Source organism: Prinia subflava, chromosome 1, assembly GCF_021018805.1.
Source record: "Prinia subflava isolate CZ2003 ecotype Zambia chromosome 1, Cam_Psub_1.2, whole genome shotgun sequence".
NCBI classification, from domain to species: Eukaryota; Metazoa; Chordata; class Aves; order Passeriformes; family Cisticolidae; genus Prinia; species Prinia subflava.
This window is the reverse complement of record NC_086247.1, coordinates 1,562,066-1,583,102: the sequence shown is the minus strand read 5'-3', so window position 1 is coordinate 1,583,102 and position 21,037 is coordinate 1,562,066. Positions and strand designations below refer to the sequence as shown.

The following is a 21,037-nucleotide window of genomic DNA, read 5'->3' as shown; positions in this document are numbered from 1 at the left end:
TGCTCCCAAGGGAATCTGTTTAGACAGATCCAGGCCCTTGGGAAGGTCTCTCAGGCTGGGAGCTGAAACAACAAACCAGAGCCAGGTTGTTCTTCAAAAATTCATGCTTGAGCTAAGAGAAAAACACTTCTCACTTTATTAATTCCCATCAGCAAAAGATTAGGTGGCAACTCATTCCAGATCCCTACGAGAGTCAGGAAGGCGTGGGGTGGATGTCTGCTCCAGAGCCAGTCTCCACTGACCAAGCAAAGCCCTGCCTGATTTCCTCAGACAGTTTTTGGACAAATTATCCATCTCTCCCTGAATTTCTCCTTACTTTTTTTTTCTGAAACATGAGCCCTTGTCTTTTCCCAGAGTTTCAAAACAGATCTAGAAAAGACTGAGCCAAACTATTCCAAAGATTCACCGTGACAGGACAAGAGGCAAACCCAAAGGGTTGGGAGAGCTTGGGAGAAAAAAAAAAAAGGAGCAAAAGACTTATTCCTAAACAAATGAGGGAAACCTTCAGGGAGAGCTTTGAACAGCCCACAGGAATGAGGAGATTCAGAAAAAACAGATGTACCTGGAGGTCGATTGGATGAGCAGGGAATTAAATTTCAGCAAAAATGAACAAAAAAAGAAAAAGAAAAAGAAAAAGAAAAAAAAAGAAAAAAAAAGGAAAAAAAAAAAAAAAAAAGGAAAAATACTCCTCTGGCTATTGAGGGGAAATAAATAAATCAGAGACATTTCCAGAAGCAGGAAGTTGAGGACACCAGGTGGAACAGAGCTAATATATCAATCAATATATTAATTTTTACATCAGAAAAGATACAAACCACAGAGAAGGTTCAGGCTGATCTTTACCACGAAGTTTGATCACCCCGTGCTTGGAGAGCTCCACTCCACTCCTGGGGGAGCGACTCCAAAGCCTCACCCCCACAGATTCCCTGCCCTTCCCACCAGATCTCCCCCCACAGCCGTGATCTCTGCAGGGAGCACTCATGGAATGTGGGAAACGCTGCCAAACTGGCCAGAGATCAAAGGGGTGAAGCATTTGTGGCCAGTGGAGGGAGGGAAGGATCAGCTCCTCCACACGCGTCTCCTCGAAGCGGCGACGGCTGCGGAGCTGCTCCGGTTCAGCCCCGTGACAGGGGACGTGTCTGATGGATTTTGGGAGGGTGTGCACCTCAAAAAAATCTCAGAGGTTTAAGAGAGTCATAAATGGGAAGGGGGATGAAGGACACAGTGAAGAATTTCACTGCTTACCCCGAATGGAGTCGTGGGACAAGTGTTGGGATTTCCCGGTCTTCTCCACTCGGGTCAACCCCCTCGGCTCCAGGATCTGCGACTTTGGCAGAGCTGGAGAAATCCCCACCAGGGAGCTTTCAGAGTTTCATGGAATCCTGGAATGGTTTGGGTTGGAAGGGACCTTCAGGATTATCCCATTCCAACCCACACCACGGGCAGGGGCACCTTCCATTATCCCAGATCATTCCAAGCCCTGTCCAAGCTGGCCTTGGACACTGCCAGAGATGGGGCAGCCACAGCTTCTCCTTCATCATCATCATCATCCTCCCAGGGAAGAATTTCTTCCCAGTGTATGTTCCTTGTGGAATGCCTGGAAACGACGGTGTTTGTGTTCCAGTGATCCCAGTGGGATCCTGATTTACAGGGAGCTCAGGTTGGAAAGGCAACCTCGGAACGTTCATAATTCTCAGACCTGATCCAAGCTCCCAATGTTGAGGTCAGCCCAGGTTTCTCAGGGCTTCATCCATCTAGGCCATGAAAACTTCCCAAGGATGGGAGTTGTACCACCTCTCTTGGAAACCACACGTGCCCCATGGAAGAGTTTACATCACATTTGGATGGATTATCCCAAATATCAGGAGCAGGGTGATAATTGAAGAATATTATTGAAAGGGGATTACAGGAAAATGCAGAACCAGAGAGGGAGGGATCGAAATGTTGGGAGCCTGGAGCAACACACAAGGAAATATTGATGATGATCTGGAGGATAAAAGCAAGGGGAAAAGTCATTCCACTGATCTCCAAATTCAGGAAAATTCAGTATTCCCAGTAAAGACAGATTTGTACAAGGGGAGTTGATGGAAGAAATGTTGATGGAAAGTCACTTCCAGTGAGGAGTTGGTAATTCCAGTTCCCCAATGGGAAATGTCTCATCCAACTGCTGTGCTCCTGACCCCAAAACCCAACTCTGCTAACTGTTAAATAACACTGAAAAATAGCGTTTGGGGAAAAAAAAAAAAAAAAAAAAGGAAAATTAAATATTATTACAACCGTTTTAACACAAGATTCTTTTTATTCTGCTCAAAAGAGTACAGAGAATATGAGATTTTAACCTCCCTGGAACAGACCATTGGCATGGCAAGTTCAGGCTCCTGCCTCATATTGTGGACACAGAGTTGTCTCCTTAATTTTGTGGGTACAAAAAAGGGGATCCAGGAAGAACAACAGAAAATTATGGGGTGGAGAGGAGGTAGGGAACGCTCTCCTCAAAGCTTTTTGCTTTCACACATTTGAATTTCTCACTTCAAACCCAACCAGACAAAAACTCCACAGTTAATTTTGTAGGAGTTGTTGAAAAATCAATTTAAAAATGGAGTTGGGCCTTCCTGAGTTCTGCTTCTCTCTTAGTTGTGGGAAACGTGTAGATATTAAGAACAACAATAATAATAACAATAATAATAACAATAATAATAATAATTTGGGGGAGCTGTTGAGTGTCATTCATGAGGCATCCACACTGGAAGCTGGGCTGCCGGGGGGTTGTTTTCCTGGTGGAATTTCCAGAATAAATGGCTGCCATCGTCCCCTCACAGCCGAGTCCAGAAAAAGGCACAGAGGGAGCTTGCCAGGATCCCAACTGGCACGAGGCTGATCCTCAGGCTGGCTGCACCATCCGAGTTGCACAGGTCACTGTAGCAGCAGGAGACAGGATGTGTCAGCCCGATGCCAAACACATCGGAGGGGACGCAGGTGGAGGAGCACATCTTGGTGACGGTGGAGACACCCGTGAAGGGGTAAACTGTGGCAAAGGAAAAACAGCAGGAGCAGTCAGGGCCGGGGAAAAATGAGGAGAGGATCAACCGTTCTCTTTTGCCTTCTGATGGGTTCTGGGGAGTTGGTAGCATTCATAGAGTTCATGGAATTAAAGGATGGTTTGGGTTGGAAAGGAACTTAAAGATCATCAGATTCCAGCCTCTCTGCCATGGGACACCTTCCACTATCCCAGGTTGCTCCAAGCCCTGTCCAGCCTGGTCTTGGACACTTCCAAGAATGGGAAGCTTTTCCAGGAAACTTCTGCTAGAGCCTCCCCACCCTCACAGGGAGGGGAGGCCCTAGCAGAAATTCCTAGCAGAATTTCCTAGCAGAAATTCCCTAGCAGAAATCTCTAGGGAGGAATTTCCTCCAAATATCCAATCCAAACTCAGCCTCTTTAGTTTTAAAACCATTCCCTATTTTCCTGTCACCACGCGACCTTGCAAAAAGTTAAAATCTTATTTCGGAGCATTAACCAGGAGCTTGCATTCACCAAATATTCCCTCACACAAACACTGCTTCCCACAACAGCAGGAGAGCTGGAGCTCCCACAGGAGTTCTTGTCCACATTTAAGTGGGAAGAGGAGCCGGTCTCCACAGCAGCACTGTCGGGAACACTGATTCCCGTTAAAAGTATGGATAAAGAAGGAATTGTCCTTACCATCCTCCAGGGAATACATGGTAGTCTTGCACATGTTCTCAGTCCCTGTGCAGTTCTCAATTGTCAGGCACTCCTCAGCTGGGGTCAATTCCCTGCACGTGTAACACTGCAAGGAGTGTCCTGTGAGGGGGGAAAACAGGAGGATGGAAAACGTGAGGGTGGCCTCAGTGTGGGTTCTCTCTGTGCCCCTCCAGGCTTCTCTCGGGAGGGATTTTCCAAAATAATCATGCTGAGAATGGGAATGGAGTCATAGAACGTGTTTGGACTGATGGGAAGGAGAAACAGGAAGGTTTGGTGGTCAAAGCACAGCCTCGGGTGGGGTTCAGACCCCTTGTGATGAGTCAAACAAGACAGAGCCACAGACACAGGAGACCCTGTGACACAGGAAGGAGCTTGGGCTGATTTATTTCTCTGCTTTCTGGATCCACATTTCTCCCTAACTTTAGCAGAGCATCAGAATGAGATCCCAGACTCCCAAATTCCCAGAATCCCAGAATGGGGGAGGTTGGAAAGGGCCTCTGGAGCTCCACCACTGCAATCCCTGCCCTCAAGCAGGACCACCTAAAGCCTCCTGCCCAGGACTCTCTCCAGGTGGGGTTTCAATACCTCCAAGGACGGAGATTCCGCAACTTCCCTGGGAATCCTCTGCCAGTGCTCAGTCAACCCCACAGTCATAAAGTGTTTCCTGATGTTTCCTGTGTTTCAGTTTGCTTTGCCTGGTCCTGGCACTGGGAATCACTGAAAGGAGCCTGGCTCTGTCCTCTTTGCTCTCTCCCTTCAGGAATTTGCAGACATTTATAAGATTCCCAATTTGAACCTTCACTTCTCCAGCCTGAGAAGTCCCAGCTTTTCCTCAGAAGAGAGATGTCCATCCAGCCCATGCCTCAGCTTGTCCATGAGGATCTTGGAACAGGTTTCCTGAAGAGGTTGTGGACCCTCCATCCCTGGAAGTGTCCAAGGACAGGGTTTGGAGCACCCTGGGATAGTGGAAGGTGTCCCTGCCACGGCAGGGGGTGGAACTGGATGGTCTTAAAGGTCCCTTCCAACCCAAACCATTCCCTGATTCCGTGATCTTACAGGAGAGAGCACCAAAGTCCTTCCTGAAGTCCAGGTAGAAAATATCCACAGCTCATCCCTTCTCTACCAGGTCAGTCACAGAAACAGAAATTCGTCAGCTTGGTCAGGTTTGTCCCCTTGGTGAAGGATCTGAACACCACAGAAACGTCAGATTTGGACGTGAGTTGCAGCAGTGAGAATTTCCTCTGGTGCTCTCCACTCTGCCAGCCCTTCCTGAAGGCTGGGAGGGTGTCCCAGACAGCAGGAATTTGTCTCCATCAAATTCACCGAGCCGTGAGAAGAAACTGAACATAACCCTTCCCCTTGTGCTGAGATTTTGGGTTTGTGAGAATGACTGAGGGGTTATTTTAAATCATGGAACAGTTTGGGTTGGAAAGAATCTTAAAAACTTCCAGTTCCAGACCCCTCCCATGGACAGGGACAGCTTCCACCATCCCAGGTTGCTCCAAGTCCTGTCCAACCTGGCCTTTGACACTTCCAGGGATGGGGCAGCCACAGATTCTCTGGGAAAACCTGTGCCCAGGTTGTGTGCATCACCCTTACAGGGAAGAATTAAACCAGACAGCAGCAGCATGAAAGGATTACAAGTGGCAAGTTCTGCTCTAGGCAGAGACCGCAGACACAAAATTTGTTACTCAAGACTCCAAATCCATCCTGAGCCAGCTCCTCCTGCCCTGTCCCTCACTGCTTCAGAGAGGTTCCTCATCCCTGTGAAGCTGTAAAGCCCTTGAGAGCTGCAGGTGATTCCCAGCTCCTACAACACAAAATAACCACAGCCCAAAACTTTTCGGTGCCTAAAATCTTCTGAGATGGAGAAACTTTGGAGAAAAACACCGAAGAACCCAGACTGATGTGACACAGAGCACTCCAAGGTAAAGATATCAAATTAAAACTGTGTTTGGTGCTTCCTATCACCAAAAAAAGAGCTGGTTTTTGACAAGTTTTTAATGTTATTTTTCTCCCTATTTTTTCTCTGTTTTAGGGTGGTTTTGGGGGTGTTTTTTTGGGGTTTTTGGGGGCTCACCTGCGCCGTGGGACACGCGGTTGGGTTTGGGGATGGTTTCAGGGTTATTTTAGGGTGGTTTTTGGGGTGGTTTGGGGGGTTTAAGGCTAACCTGCACTGTGGGACACGCGGTTGGGTTTGGGGATGGTTTCAGGGTTATTTTAGGGTGTTTTTTGGGGTTTTTGGGGCTCACCTGCGCCGTGGGACACGCGATTGGGTTTGGGGATGGTTTCAGGGTTATTTTAGGGTGGTTTTTGGGGTCGTTTTGGGGGTTTTGGGGCTAACCTGCACTGTGGGACATGCAGTTGGGTTTGGGGGTGGTTTCAGAGTTATTTTAAGGTGGTTTTTGGGGTGGTTTGGGGGTTTTTGGGGCGATTTTTTCTGAGGAACCCAACATTTGATCTGGGTCCTCTCCTCTAGGTGCTCTCTCCCACCCCCCAGCAGATACCTCAAGGTGTGTGCTACAGCCCCACCGATGTATTTTGGTGCCACCACACCCCAGCAGCCCCGCTTTGGTCTGGGAAGCCCTTGTCACCCTGTCAGTGTGACATTGCTGCTGAAATTCCTTTAAACCTCACTAAGAAGGAGAAATCATTCAGCTCCTCCCAGCACAGCTCCAGTGGGATGTCAACAGGCCCAGCCAAACAAGTCACACTGTAAAAATAGACACTATCCTAATTAATGAGCCAGAAAAAAAAGACCTTTTTTTAAACAAACACAGCAATTTTCCTGCTAAAGCAAACTTCATTCTCTTGCTTTGCCCATTGTGACCTGATGCTTTGTTTGCACTAATTCCACTTCTGACAGTTGTGAAATTCATCTTTAGGAGGAAGCACCGTTCTTAATCTCACATTTCATGATGCTGGACAAATCCAGCCCACGGGATTTGTGTTCCTCTCTGAAAAGAAAACCAAACAAGCCACCGCCCGTTCCTCCCCTGCAGAGTCTGCTCAGCAAGGAGGGAGGACCAAAAATATCCTTGCACAAGAAGGAAATAAATAGGAGTTAAATATCCTAACACAGCTCCATAGACAGGCACAGATAAAATCAGACCCAGCACTGTCTGGATTTGAGAATATCCCAGTGAAAGTCACAGATCCTGGACTGGAACCGCTCATGAATTATCTTGGACATCCAGGAGAACACCAACAAATCGGGATCATCAATTTTTGGTCCAGGAACTTGGTTTGGTGGTAGAAACAGGGGACAGAAAGGATGGAGGGAGGATCACGGAATCATGGAATGGAATCCCAGAAGGGTTCGGGTTGGAAGGGACCTTTATGATCCTGGAATTCCACCCCCTGCCATGGGCAGCAGCACCTTCCACTGCACCAGGTCACTCCAAGCCCTGCCCAGCCTTGGACACTCCCAGGAATTTGCATCCACAGCTTTTTGGGGTAACCTGTTCCAGTGTCTCACTTTGAATCTTTAAGGTCCCTCCTAACCCAAATCATTCCATGATAAACATCAGTCCTGGAGTACCTGGGCCACCAGCAGTGTCCCAGCCCCTCTTTCCCATATCTAACAACTAAAATTGGATAAATCCCACATGTAACACTTTTGGAGAGCTCCCACACACGCTGCATGGAACTGACATCCAGGGCTAAGTATCAAAAAAGGTACAGAGAGTTAAAAGTAATGTTAAAAAAACAAAAAAAAAGAGAGAGTGAGATTGAGCATGAACACGGAAAAAGTGAGAGTGGGAATTTGCATTAAAGGAATGACACGGTTTAATCACACTCTGCCTTGTGAAACTTCCTAAAGATCCTGACAATCTCAACCACACCATCACCATCCTGAAGATACGGAAATATTCCAAAGACAGATTTTTTCCCCTGAAAACTGCCTGAAGGCAGGGACGTGGCTCTCAGAGGGAACAGGGCTCATCCCATCCCATCGTGCTGCATCTCCTGAAGGAGTCTGGATAAATCCCAGCAGAAACTCACCCAAATCCACACAAGTGGCAGCAGCCAACAGAAGAGACAAAAACACCTTCATCCTGCACAGCCCTCGTGGTCTGGTCACAGAGTTGTCACCACTCTTCACCGATGCCACAGGTCCTGGTGATTTGCCATGCACCGTCCCCAGATCCAAATCCACTGGAAAAACGACTCCCGCTGAGTATATATTGAATTGAAGGAGCTCCAAAGCTGGTACCACCTCTTGCTGTTTCGTCACCTCTTTTCATGTTCCTTTGAGAAGAAAACCTGTTTTTGAAGGGCAGACAATGGCTGGGATTGGTTAAGCCTGGTGTTTTGTGTCCGAGCAGGATGTGGAAGGCCCGGGGTGTTGAATAATCCTGGTGCCCAGGTCTTGTCTTGCAGCTTGGGGATATTTCCTCTCCTTTTTTGGAGTGTTTTCAAAAGATCCTGGGTAAAAAAAAAATCCTTGGTGGGTGTGAGCATCTAGGAACTGAACCTCATGGGTTTTTCTCCTTTGTGTTTTCACCTTTAGTGGGGTCCAGAGTTTATCAGGAGGAGAAGAATCATGGAATGGTTTGGATTGGAAGGGATCATCTCATTCCAAACCCTCTCCATGGACAGGGACACCCTCCACTAGACCAGGTTGCTCCAAGACTTGTCCAGCCTGGTCTAGAAGTGGAAATCTGACTTTCAATCCCTCACTCACTGGAAAAAGCACGGAGGACTGGGAAAAAAAACAGGACCAGGACCCAAAAGTTTGGGCCAAAGGAACCTCTTGGGCTCATTATCCTGAGGAAGGACGGAAGGGAGAAGCCCCTCTGCTCTGAGCCAGCCCTCTCCCAGTGTGGTTGCAAGCTCATGACTTCTGTGCTTCCCAAACACTTTTCCCATTCCCAACAGGCATCTGCTGGATTTTCCTGCACCTCAGGCTGGCTCCATTCCAGGAAATCCTCCTCCAAAGTGGAATGAGCAAGTCTAAATGTGGAATCACAAAATCTGGGAGGGAAGAGCCTTTTGGTGGCCATGGCGGGCACCCTCCCAACACAGACTTTTACTAAGGAATGGGGAAAAGCTGAATCCAAGATGGTGTTGGAGACATCCGCACCACCTTCATTATTCCACCATCAAAGGACCTTTTCCCAGGGTTATTCACTTGAACTCTTGGAATCACAGAATCAGTAAGGCTGGGATTATCAGGATCATCCTGTTCAGAGTCAAACCACCACCACCATTTTCTCCACTAAACCCTGTCCTCAAGTGCCACATCCACAGGTTTTTTGAGCTCTTCCAGGGTTGTGACTCCATCACCACCCCGGAGCCTGTTCCAATGCCTGACAACCCTTTCTGCAAAGAAACTTTCCTGATATCCAATCTGAACTTTCCCTGGTGCGACTCGAGGCCGATTGGCCTCGTCCTGCCTTAGGATGGGAAAAGAGGAGGAATTCTCCAGGAATACTGGACAAAAAGTCCAATCATCATCTGTCCAAATCCAAAGCTCCAGGATCATGGAATGGCTTGGGTTGGAAGGGAATTTAAAGACCATCCAGTCCCAACCTCCTGCCATGTGCAGGGACAACTTCCACTATCCCAGGCTGCTCCAGACCCCATCCAAACTGGCCTTGGACAATTCCAGGTGTGGGGCAGCCACAGCTTCTCTCACAATCCATTCCAGGGCCTCCCCACCCTCACAGGGGAGAATTTTTCCATAATATCCAATCTAAAAGTGGTCTCAGCATTCCAGCAATCCCTGTTGCTTTTCTAAACACCACTTCTGGGTGACTTCCATCCTCAGGAATTCCGACGGATTGTTTGCACGGCTGCCTCTTTAACACAGTAATTATGTGGATTATGAGAGCTAAGCAGTTATTTCCAGCCCCAAAAATTACCTAGGGAAAGACATTCAGATATATTCCAGGTCTGCCATTCCTCGTGTTCAGCAGAAAATGTTATAATCCTGTTAGAAAGGCGAAATCCTCTGACGGTGTTTGCCTTGTTCATAGGGACAAAAAAAAAAAAAAAAAGACATTAAAAAGAAAAAAAAGGATGGGGTGTGGCTTCTGGTTTCTGGTATTAAGTGGCCTCGAACAATATGTGTTAAATGACTGGTTTCACCTGTACAGTTGAAACGTGATCTCCCTCCTTTAGAAAATCTTGGATGAAAGAATCTCTGCTACCACCCTGCTCTAAATCCTGCTCCTTCCTTCGCTCTGGAGGGTGGTTTTAGGGGGGTGTCAACACACTTTGTTTATGGTTTCAGTTGATATTATCTGAGTCCTGAAATGTTTCCTCTTTTGTGCACACCCTGTGCTGCTGCTTTGCAGGGCTGGCAACTAACCAAAAAAAAATAATAATAACAACTAATGAGAACATTCCAATATTGTTTTGTGGCATTCTTTTTATTATTTTCTAGGAAACCACAACCTGTGCAATTGGAGGAGGGTTCTCACTAATTGCATAAAAAAAACAGCTAAAAAGACACAAAATCTGCATAAATCTGCCTTGTCACAAGATGGATTAAAAAAAAAAAAAACTTTTTTAGCATATCTGTTCAAAGGGAAATTAATACAACTCTCGCACTGCAGGTGAGCTTGTTGTCATAAATAAAAGGGAAAGTTCAGCCAAGTGTTTACTTCCAGCCTGGGAATCCCGTGCCAAACTCTTTTCCTCACCAGCTGAAGCAGTCTCAGGGTGGAGGCATCTTCATCAGACCTGCCTCACTTGCACCCAGCCTGGAAATTTCCAAATCCCACAACTTCCCAGGCTGCCCAGTTCCACTGCAAATCCTAAAATTCCTCATTCACTTCCAGGGCAGAGTTTCAGGGATCAAGGGCTGCAGGCACTTCTTGACTTAATGATTTTGAACTCTCCATATTCATTATTCTAATGAGCTCTTGATGTGTCTCTCCTATGAATCCCGAATTTCCAGAGCAGGCGGATGCAGGAGTGAAGGATGGGATTGGATTTAAGGGCGGAGAGGTGCTGACACGACGTTGTCATGGGCTGCTGCTAAACTTTTGTTGGAAGAGACTTAAAGATCGTCCCATTCCAGCCCTGGCCATGGGCAGGGACACCCTCCACTACCCCAGGCTGCTCCAGACCTGAATAACTGCAGAGATGGGGCAGCCACAGCTTCTCTGGGAATTCCATTCCAGCCCCTCACCACCCTCACAGGGAAGGATTTCTTCCCAATATCCCATTTATCCTTACCCTATTCCTGTTTGAAGCCATTCCCCCTTGGTTTGTGCCTCCACCCCTTGTCCCAAGTCCCTCTCCAGCTCTCCTGGAGCCCCTTCAGGCACTGGAATGGGCTCTGAGGAGTTCCCTGGAGCCTTCCCTTCTCCAAGCTGGACATTCCCAGCTCTCCCAGCCTGGCTCCAGCCCTTGGAGCGTCTCCTTGGCCTCCTCTGGATGTGCTCCAGCAGTTCCAGGGTCAGGGATGAAAGGCACTCATGGAAGCAGCAAGGATGGGTTAATCCGAGCACTGAACTGCTGCTGGGGAGATTCCAGGGATTAAATCACCACGAGTTTCACCTCTGGGACATCACAGTCCCCACCTGTCCCTCACAGAAACCAAAATTCTCCGGAGCTGGGATCCTTGCATCAGGAAGAGAAGAATTAAACAGGTATCCCTGCCCTTCTCCATCTCCTCTATTGATGAGGAATCTCTTTAAAAGTTAAAGAGAATGCTGGAAAAGCAAGGTAAAAAATAAAGAATGCCAAGCCTGACTCTGGCCTGTCCCTGTGAATAACGAGTCAGGAATCCAACCCTGCAGCTCTTTTAGAGCCGTTTTCACCAAGGCACCACTCATTAGCTCATTAGTCACAGCAGCCTTACTCCTCCTAATTGATTTTACTACAATCCCCTACAATGTATGGCCAGGATCCAACCTGTCTCTGCCTGGCTTAAAAACCATTACCCTGGCACAGCTCTGGAGACACTTCACCCCTCTCCCAAGCCTCTGGAGTGTGTAAAGGTCAGGGAATTCCCATAACTGGGCTTCTGGAAGGTGCCCTCAGGGAAAGGACGTGTGTCCCCCTGGTGGGACAAGCCATAGGCTCGGAGGATGCGGCTGAGCAGAGAGTTGTGGCTTTCACGCCTGGGAGCAGCTGGGTTTGACACAGACTGGAGCTGCAGAGGATGCAGGAAGTTTGGCAGCTCTCTCCACACTCGTTTTCCACCTCGGCACTGAACTGGGACAGAGAATCATGGGATGGTTTGGGTGGGAAGGGATCTTCAAGATTATCTCATTCCCACCCCCTGCCATGGGCAGGGACACCTTCCACTATCCCAGGTTGATCCAAGCCCCCTCCAACCTGGCCTTGAAGGGATGGGGCAGCCACAGCTGCACTGGAATGGAATTCCAGGGCCTCACCACCCTCACAGGGAAGAATTCCTTCCCAATATCCCATTTATCCTTACCCTATTCCAGTTTGAAGCCATTACTCCTTGTCCTGTCCCTCCATCCCTTGTCCCCAGTCCCTCTCCAGCTCTCCTGGAGCCCCTTTAGGCACTGGAAGGGCTCTGAGGTTTCCCTGGAGCCTTCTCTCCCTGGAGCCCCTTGCCATGGGCAGAGACATCGTGTACTATCCCAGGCTGCTCCAGACGCTGTCCAACCAGGCCTTGGATACTCAGGAATGGAGCAGCCACAGCCGCTCTGGGAATTCCATCTCAGCCCCTTACCACCCTCACAGGGAAGAATTCCTTCCCAATATCCCATTTATCCTTACTCTATTCCAGTTTAAAGCCATTCCCTGTGTCCTGTCCCTCCATCCCTTGTCCCAGGTCCCTCTCCAGCTCTCCTGGAGCCCCTTTAGGCACTGGAAGGGCTCTGAGATCTCCCTGGAGCCTTCCCTTCTCCAGGTTTGACATTCCCAGCTCTCCCAGCCTGGCTCCAGAGCACAGAGGCTCCTTGGAGCATCATCTTGGTCTCCTCTGGACCTGCTCCAGCAGCTCCATGTCCTTGTGCTGATGCCCTCAGAGCTGGATGCAGAACTCCAGGTGGGATCTAGAGGGAGTGGAGCAGAGGGAGGGAATCCCATCCCTGGACCTGCTGGTCACATTCCTTTTGATGCATCCCGGGTTTCTGATATCTCCTGGCTCCAACAGAGAGTGGGATTAAAGCCAGACCCAGGGCAGACACGCCCCTCAAAGGGTTCCTTAGCTCTGCTGCTCATCCCAAATTCCCACCAGACCTTGCCGTGTCCCCCTCTTTGCCCCAGCCATGTGCTGTGAGCTGCTCCTGGGGCTCAGAGATGCTTTGGGTGTTCCCCAGGACAAGAAGGCAGGAACAAGATGATTTATTTTTACAGGGAGTCCTGTTCCCTCCAGGCAATCCTTCACCTGCCTTTCCTTTTTTTTTTTTTTTTTTTCCAACCTGTTTCTCTCCCTCTCTGAATTCCATGCAGGTGCCTCTTATCTCCAGGCTGTTATTTGGATTAACCTCTGTGTAGCTCTTAACTCTTTCAGGGTGAGACCCTCACATCCATCACTTCCCTGGCCAGAGGCCAGCACATGGATCCAGCGATCCCACGGTGGAATCTTAGAGGAGTTAATAATTCCCAAATTCGTGTTTATGACTTGCACAGAAAGGATTGATCATATATTTATGACTGGTGGGAATTTTAATTCCTTCCCTATCAATTCTTTTCTCGCTCCCTTTTGTTCTTTTTGCTTCCAAGGTGAGAAACTCTCCCTTCCCATCAACTCTGGCTGAGGCAGCCATCACTTTTTTGGAGATGATTTGCTCCATCCAGCCTTTCCAAGGCATTGTTAATGATGCAGGAATGTAAATCACTCACTCGGTGGAGCTGTCACCTGCTTTAATTATCCCCCTGCCTTCATTCCAGACTTAATCCAAGGAGCAGGAGATACTTTCCTGCCTGAGTCACTTCTCGCTGACCCAGAAGGGAAGAACAAGGACAACACGTGTAAAACACTAAATAACCCAGCTGAAAAGTACCAGCTTTGCCTCCAGGCCCTTTTCATCTCCCTCTAATCCTGCAAGGCTTGGCAAAGGAGCTGGAAATATTCACGTTTTTGGCTGCTGGGAGCTGCCCAAACCAGTAGAAAACTTAAATGAAGATTCCGCTGCCCAGGTGAGAGGCCCAGGGTGTCCTGCACCAAAAAACAGCCCAGGTATGGCCTCCAGATGCTTGAAGATTTCAGGAAGATTTTTCTGACCCCAAAAATTTTGATTCCCAGAGCATTTCTCCTTGGGAAAGGTGAGAAGAACAACAACTCCCCTACGAGGAAAGGCTGAAATGGGATTCTTCTTCCTGGAGAAGAGAAGGCTCTGAGGAGACCTCAGAGCCCCTTCCAGTGCCTAAAGGGGCTCCAGGAGAGCTGGAGAGGGACTTTGGAGAAGGGCCTGGGGTGGCAGGAGAAGAGGGAATGGCTTTACTATAACAGAAGGCAGTTGGGAACGTGAGGCTTGTTCCAGATGTCTGGAAAAGGCCTTATCTACTCCCATCTGACCAGGCTGTTACCAGACACCCACAACAACCCCACCTGCCCTGATCTACCCCTCTGCCAGTCACAGCAGGACTCAGCTCTCTGAGCTATCCCACCACATCCCTGTGATCCCAGCACTCCATGGGGTTTGGAACATGGATTTAACCCCAGGCAACACGAGGAGTTGTGAGACAGATGGATTATTTTTCAGTCTGGGAAGGGAGGGCTCAGGGGGGCCTGTAGCCATGGGAAAGGGTCAAAGAGAGGCCTGGGATGGATTTATTCCTCGTCCACAGGTTCCAAAGGAATTCCTTTCTCCATCACATCCCTTAGGAGAAGGGGTTGTGGTGCTGGCATGGGAACACTCCCATCCCAGTCCATCCCGAGGGAAGGCGCTGGCAGAGCTGGGACCTGCCGCTGCCACCTCCTGACAAGAGAAGAAAATGCAAATCCCTCCTCCCGGCCCATTTCCCAAGGAAGGAAGGACTTCTCAGGATAGTTTCGGTATTTTTAAATTTTCACCGTTCCCAAAATTCGTGGTTTCGGGTCACTTGGTTCCAACCAGCTCGAGGACAAGAAAACTCGAGGTGAAAATAAAACAAGGAGAAAAATTCAGTTTTATCTAAATTGCCTTGAACAACCCAGGAGTTGAATTCCAACAGTTGTTGGAATTCCACCTTGTCCTTATAAAAAGTACCTGAGTGGTCACACACAAAGTGCCACCATCCTTTATCTACTGAGTGAATTGAACTCGAAATATTTTTTGGCATCTTTCCTTTCATAGTTTGGTGCTAAATGGGTGCTGCTGGAACCAGCAGGTTTTACTGGTCTGAGCTCAAACCTCTGGAGCAGCAACGGGCGAGTGCATCGCCACAATCTGAGCAACGAGAGGTGGAATCTGAGCCAGGAGCACCCATGGAAAACACCTGGCTCAGCTCTGGGTGACAAAGCGTGGCAAGAATCCGTGTGAAATTCAACCCACCCCGTGGCTGGTGTTAATTGGAGCGGAGCAGAGAGCACAGGGCTGCTCTCACCTCTGCCCCCAGGAGTTTGGGGCTGTTTGTCTTACATTTCCGTGCAGCTTTAACACCAAGAACAAGTTATTAATGTCAGCTGGGGTGGCAAAAAAACAAGTTATTCATGCCACCTCAGGTGGTGTCGGAGTCCAGGAGATCCCTCTGGCTGCCCTGGAGGGTTTGGAGACCAGACAGGGGATCTGGGATCTGTCCAAGGGGCTCAGCCAGCCTCACACAGAGCCCAGGAGGACACTGCCTCTGATCCCTGGCCATGGGAGTGAATGCCCACATTGCATGAAGAATCACAAGCCAAAAGAATTCAAAATAAGTAGTATTTAGTTTATCAAAGAGTGTAAATGTAGAATTTAGGATTTTTAGTATATGGGTTTGAAGAGGCAAGATGGAGGAATTGGGGAGTGGTCCTGTCCTCCTTGTTCTTGTTCTCGTCCCCCATTTTCTGCTGAGTTGTATCACAAGGATTGGTTTAGAGTAGAAATGAGATGTTAACATAGGTAGTAAGTATTGGTAAGATTCTGTAAATAAAAAGTTCATTGTGGATGGTGGTTGAGTCAGGGAAATGGTACAAAGGGTCCGGGACCCTCTGATCCGCCCCAGTCCTGCCGCGTGTCCTGCTCTGCTGGGGACGCCCTGCAGAGCTGAGAAAGAACTGAGAGAAAACCTTAATATCTCAGGAAACAGCAACCCTGAGGAGAATCTCAGGGAACAGCAACCCTGGGAGGGTGGCTAAGTGTTCCCTGTACCCCAGGAAATGTCACACCACGGAGACCCAGGCATGTTGTGCAACCTCTGAAATCCCTTTTTCTTGGGAGATGGTAACCAGGAGGGTTGGAAGGTGGTGCCACAGCCACATAAAGCATCTCCCTTCTTTCCAGCCTTCTCCCACCTTTCCAGCCTTCTCCCACCTTTCCAGCCTCCTGCAGCCTCGAGGTGCCATTCCCCCCTTGCCCCTCATTTTGATCTCTCAGAATCCACGGAATGGGGAGAAAAGGAAGCAGGAGGAAAGGAGGTGGAGAGGGTCAGCGCTGGCAGGAAGATGGAGCTCTTGATTCAGTCTTTTGGAGTTTTTTGGTCTTTCTTTAGCACCACTCCCATTTTAAATTCCAAACTCCCTTCCTGCACGCCTTTCTTGACTCCTCCATGTCTAAATTCCCAAATGAATCAGTTTTTTAGAGACTCCTCCTCAGTTCAGAGCTTTTTCCTCCTCCGAAAACCTGTATTTGCCCTGGATAGAGAGGAGCCCTGTCCAGAGAGACAGCAAAGGGTAGGATATCATCCCTCTACTCTGCCCTCATGAGATCCCATCAGGAGTACTGTATCCAGGTCTGGAATCATGCACATGGATGGCAGGAGCTGCTGGAGCAGGTCTAGAGGAGACCACGGAGATGCTCCAAGGGCTGGAGCCCCTCTGCTCTGGAGCCAGGCTGGGAGAGCTGGGAATGTCCAGCCTGGAGAAGGGAAGGATCCAGGGAGACCTCAGAGCCCCTTCCAGTGCCTGAAGGGGCTCCAGGAGAGCTGGAGAGGGACTTGGGACAAGGGATGGAGGGACAGGACACAGGGAATGGCTTCCCACTGCCAGAGGGAAGGGTTGGATGGGAATTCACAGGAATTCTTCTCTGTGAGGGTGGTGAAGCACAGGTTTCCCAGAGCAGCTGTGGCTGCCCCCTGGATCCCTGGCAGTGTCCAAGGCCAGGTTGGAAGGGGCCTGGATCTACCTGGGATAGTGGAAGGTGTCCCTGCCCATGGCAGGGGGTTGGAATGGGATTATCTTGAAGGTCCCCTCCAACCCAAACCATTCCAGGATCCTGGGAGGGGAAGGTTGGAATTCTCCCACCTCTGCCCTGTTTGGTGCCTCCCATCCTGGGATGATCAGGACGACCTTGGGATGCCAGTGAGGACCATCTGCAGAGCAAACAGGAGATGTGGCACCATTTCCCTCGAATTTCCAAACAGCTGAAACACGGAAAAGCCCATCCTGGGCTGTGCAGAGACAGGCAGATCCTTAGGGAACAGCAGGAGCTGGGACACGGGTGACAATGTGAGGGGAAATGGGAATGCCAGGCAGGAGGGATGTGCAGGTTTCTTCTGTGACCCCCGGCTGTGCAATGTCCCCTCAGTCCCCAAAATATCCCCTGTCACCACCGGAGCCCTCCCATCCCAAAAACCACTTCCAAATCATGCTGCAAAATCTGGATTGCAGCGGAAATGGCAGTCCAGCCTGGAATTACACAGAGAAAAGGAATGAAACTCCCGAGCCCATCGCTGTTATTCCGCATTTGTCTCATGTTCCCCAGGGAATATCATCCCCTTCTCCCATGGGATCCAGCTGGGATCCCCGTAAAATCTTTTTAACAAAAATTACGATGACATAACTTTGCAGAGCTGAATGCTGGGAGAGCGGGGGGAATGTCCAGAGCTCCCAGCCCTGTGTCCGTGTGTCCAGCCCTGTGTCCGTGTGTCCGGAGGCGGGAGCAGGGTTGGATCCCCGTGCAGGGAGTGCAGGAAGGGGAGCAGCTGCCCACGGACACCCACACAGGGCCCTTTCTGTGCCCAAAATAGCCTCTCCCTCTCCCACAAGGAAGAGTGCAGGCTCCAAGGCCAAATCTCATCTCCATTCCCAGCAGGGTCACGGGCAAGTCAAGGATATTTATGAGCTATTGAAGGCAAAGACAATCCCTGTTCTTTATCCATCCCCAGGAAGAGATTCCGATGGCCTTGAGATGAGATGCAGGAATTTAACCCTCCTTTAGTCCCTAAGTTTGTTCTTGCCTTTTATCCTGGCCTTGGAATACAATCCAGGCATTTTCCTTCCACACAAAACAAGAGTTAATATCCGTAATATCTGCAGAACCACCCAAAAATCTCCTTCCAAGTGTATTTTTTTTTATTAATTCCATATATTTTTTATTAGAGTATAAGAAACAAGATGGAACATACACTTCACTTAGATTAATATATTTAAAGGGGTGGATGCTTCTTTATCCCGCTTATCCCATTACAATAAAGATAATACACAGTTACAAATCTCACAGATAGGGATTAGTAAAATCAACATTTCAGGGAAACCACCTCGGATCATCCAAGAAAGCTGAAATAAAAAGTCCCAAAGTTTTATATTTTCAACATTTTATTGGCTTCATATATATTCATTTGATGAAACAGGAGGATTAGGGTTGAGAAAAAAGTGCACCCGTTGAAAATGTTGGACTTGGGAAGCCTCTTAAGCCTTTTATTTCCCAATTTCCACGATCAGAGCAAAGCTGGACGAATTAAAACCTTCAATCTGTCTCTGCTGCTGCTGACTCTCTGCTTTGGGTGCAATTATCAGGTTTGAGGCAGCTCATCCGCCTTGATTTCGGAAGATTTGGACTTTAAATTCCTCCGCCATGTCTGGCAAAAGCCAGTAGGTGGCAGGACCGACCCAGGGCTTCGCTTCCCTGGGCACCATGGGCATTCCCAAAACGCAAATCTGGGCATTTCTGCTCCCATTCCCGTTCCACAGCCTCAGAGAGGGGTGAAACAACAACTTCAGGATCAAGGATCCAGAGCCGCCTTCATCCCGGAGCAAGGGGAAGGGTCCTAAACCCCCAGGCATCCAGATGTGCACCACATCTGCTTTTTCCAGAGGGCATGGATCCTGTAACTCATCCCGTGGACACACAGGCACCCCCGGCAGAGCTTCCCACAGGAATGGTGGGACCACAGCCTCCTTTTTTCATAGCAAACAGCGTCCCTGGGAGACAAATTCCTTCCAAAAAAACCCCAACTTGAGCAAATCAACACCAATCCTGGACACCCTTGGGGTAGCAAAGTGGATCCTTGGAGTAGTAATTAAACGTTAATAAAATAAAATTAGTTTGTTCTGTTGGAGCAAGGAAGTCACGTCAGCTTTGTGGTTTCCAAAAGAAATTTTGCCCTTAAAAAACCCAAAAAAACCAATTCTCAAAACCTGCTGGAAGAGCTGTGCTCATTTTGAAGTCCTTCTCTTGGGCAAACAGCAAACCCCCAGATTGGGTGGGAAGCACTGATGCCACAGGTTTGAGCATTTTTTGGACAATCCACAAAAATTCGAGCCCTTGGTGGGGGAGTGGGAGATGGCAGCAGCTGCTGGTGAATTACAGCCATTTCCAGGATGGAAGCACTGAAATTATTTCCTCAGGAACACGCTCCAGAGTGGGCAGGTATTTCACTTTAGCTCTTGATCTCCAGTAAAAACTCTTCCAGGATATTTTATGCTTCTAGGGAGCCAAATCTCCTCTCCTCAGAACCTCTTGTCTTGCCAGAACAGGTGAATATCTGAATTTTCTGCTCAGATTTTGATCTCTTAATTCCACAAAAACACATCCAAAGCCTTTCAGGGCTGTCCCACCACAGCCCTCAAATTCTAAATCCAGCATTTGGTTTAGCAACCCACCAGTCTGAACACTTCATAAATCCCATGTTTTTCCTACTTATTGTCCTAATATTAATGGCTTTTATTACTTCACCTGCCCATTCTGAGGCCTGGGTTTTTCAACAGACGAGCTTCTCACCAGATTTGTCATTCTGGGGATTTGGGGGCAAAAAATAAACCTAGAATGGGACCAGGAATAGCGAGAGTTGGCATGAGTGATGAGAAAGTGCTTCAGATTCAGCTGTGACAAGCTGTCACCCCCTCCCTCTCCCAAACACACATGGATCCATCCAAGAGATCTTTGCCAGGAAAGGAAAGACTGAAAATATCCTTTTTCCCATATTCTAGATTGGTGTACACGGGAAGGAAGAGACAAAAAGAGAGCGAGGAAGAAAAACAAATCTCCATGTGAAATTTATCCAACCAACCCTCGGCTCAGTCCCCTGGCAATTCCATTAATATAATTTGTTATTTATTGGGATGAGCAGCCTCTGGATGCTCCTCCTATGAGCCTTTGCTCCCTGGCACAACCAAATCCTTGGCACTGGCCAAGAAATTCCAAGAAAGGGAGGAGATGGCCCTTGGAGGAGACAACCAGGTCGTCACCCTGGGGTTGTCCAGGGTGGCACCATCAGGATCCTCACAAAAACACGGATGGACATCAGGACACAGCTGATGGCTTTGAAGTTCAGCTCTTTGCTGAAAGTAATCGAGTCCCAAACCAGCCCCCAAAACCTTTTTCCAGATGGGCAGAAAAGACAGAGCCCCCTAAATTCAACGCAGAGTGCTCTGGGTGCCACCTCAGTGTCCCAGCAAGTGCTGAGGGACAAATGGACCCAAAAAACGAGGGTGGGAACCCTTTTGGGAAAAGGCTGAGGCACAGGGAAGCTGGGGAATACTCATCTCGGTTTAGGAAGTTTTTCCCCAATTTTCCCTGTGCTCCACGTGCATAGCAGAGGTTTTGTGGGGCACCTCAGGCCATTATCCAAAGGAAGGCACATCCAAGGACCAACACAAGTGATGCATTCTTCCCAAATTAACCACTAAACTGCAGATCACATCCCACTGACCCATCCCTCCTGGTGGAAAAGCTGTCATTAACATCTGCGCCACTTTAATTAACAGAGGGGGGAAAGAGAGGGAGGAAAAAAACCATAAAATCACTTCTGTTACCAGTATTTCTGTACAGCTGCAACCACCTTTCATTCATCACTCCTTGAAGAGGGGACAGAGGTGGAACTGAAGATTCGTGGAGCTTTTGCTTGGGTTTTGACACAGAATAGGAGAAGCAGGTACAAGGCGTGGCTAAAATGTGCCGACACCTGGGTTTTGCTGCTAGAAATAGAATTAAAAAAAAGCCCAGTGCACCTCTGATCAATCAGTGGAAGTGACAAAAAGCTTGAACTTGGTGGTTTAAGGCTGAATTTTGGCTTGGTTTGTGTCCAGCAGGTCCACAG

At 48.6% G+C, this 21,037-nt stretch overlaps 1 protein-coding gene across 1 annotated transcript; it reads right to left on the bottom strand.

Annotated features, from left to right (window-relative positions):
- Nucleotides 1-2,703: 2,703 nt before the first annotated feature.
- Nucleotides 2,704-9,685, bottom strand: LOC134554281 (ly6/PLAUR domain-containing protein 2-like). Its single transcript, XM_063404860.1, has 4 exons — nucleotides 9,589-9,685; nucleotides 7,727-8,149; nucleotides 3,701-3,820; nucleotides 2,704-3,025 (listed from the first exon to the last, which is right to left on the bottom strand). The coding sequence occupies exons 2-4, from the start codon at nucleotides 7,776-7,778 to the stop codon at nucleotides 2,814-2,816; spliced, it is 384 nt and encodes a 127-aa protein (XP_063260930.1). The 5' UTR covers nucleotides 7,779-8,149; nucleotides 9,589-9,685; the 3' UTR covers nucleotides 2,704-2,813.
- Nucleotides 9,686-21,037: the final 11,352 nt, after the last annotated feature.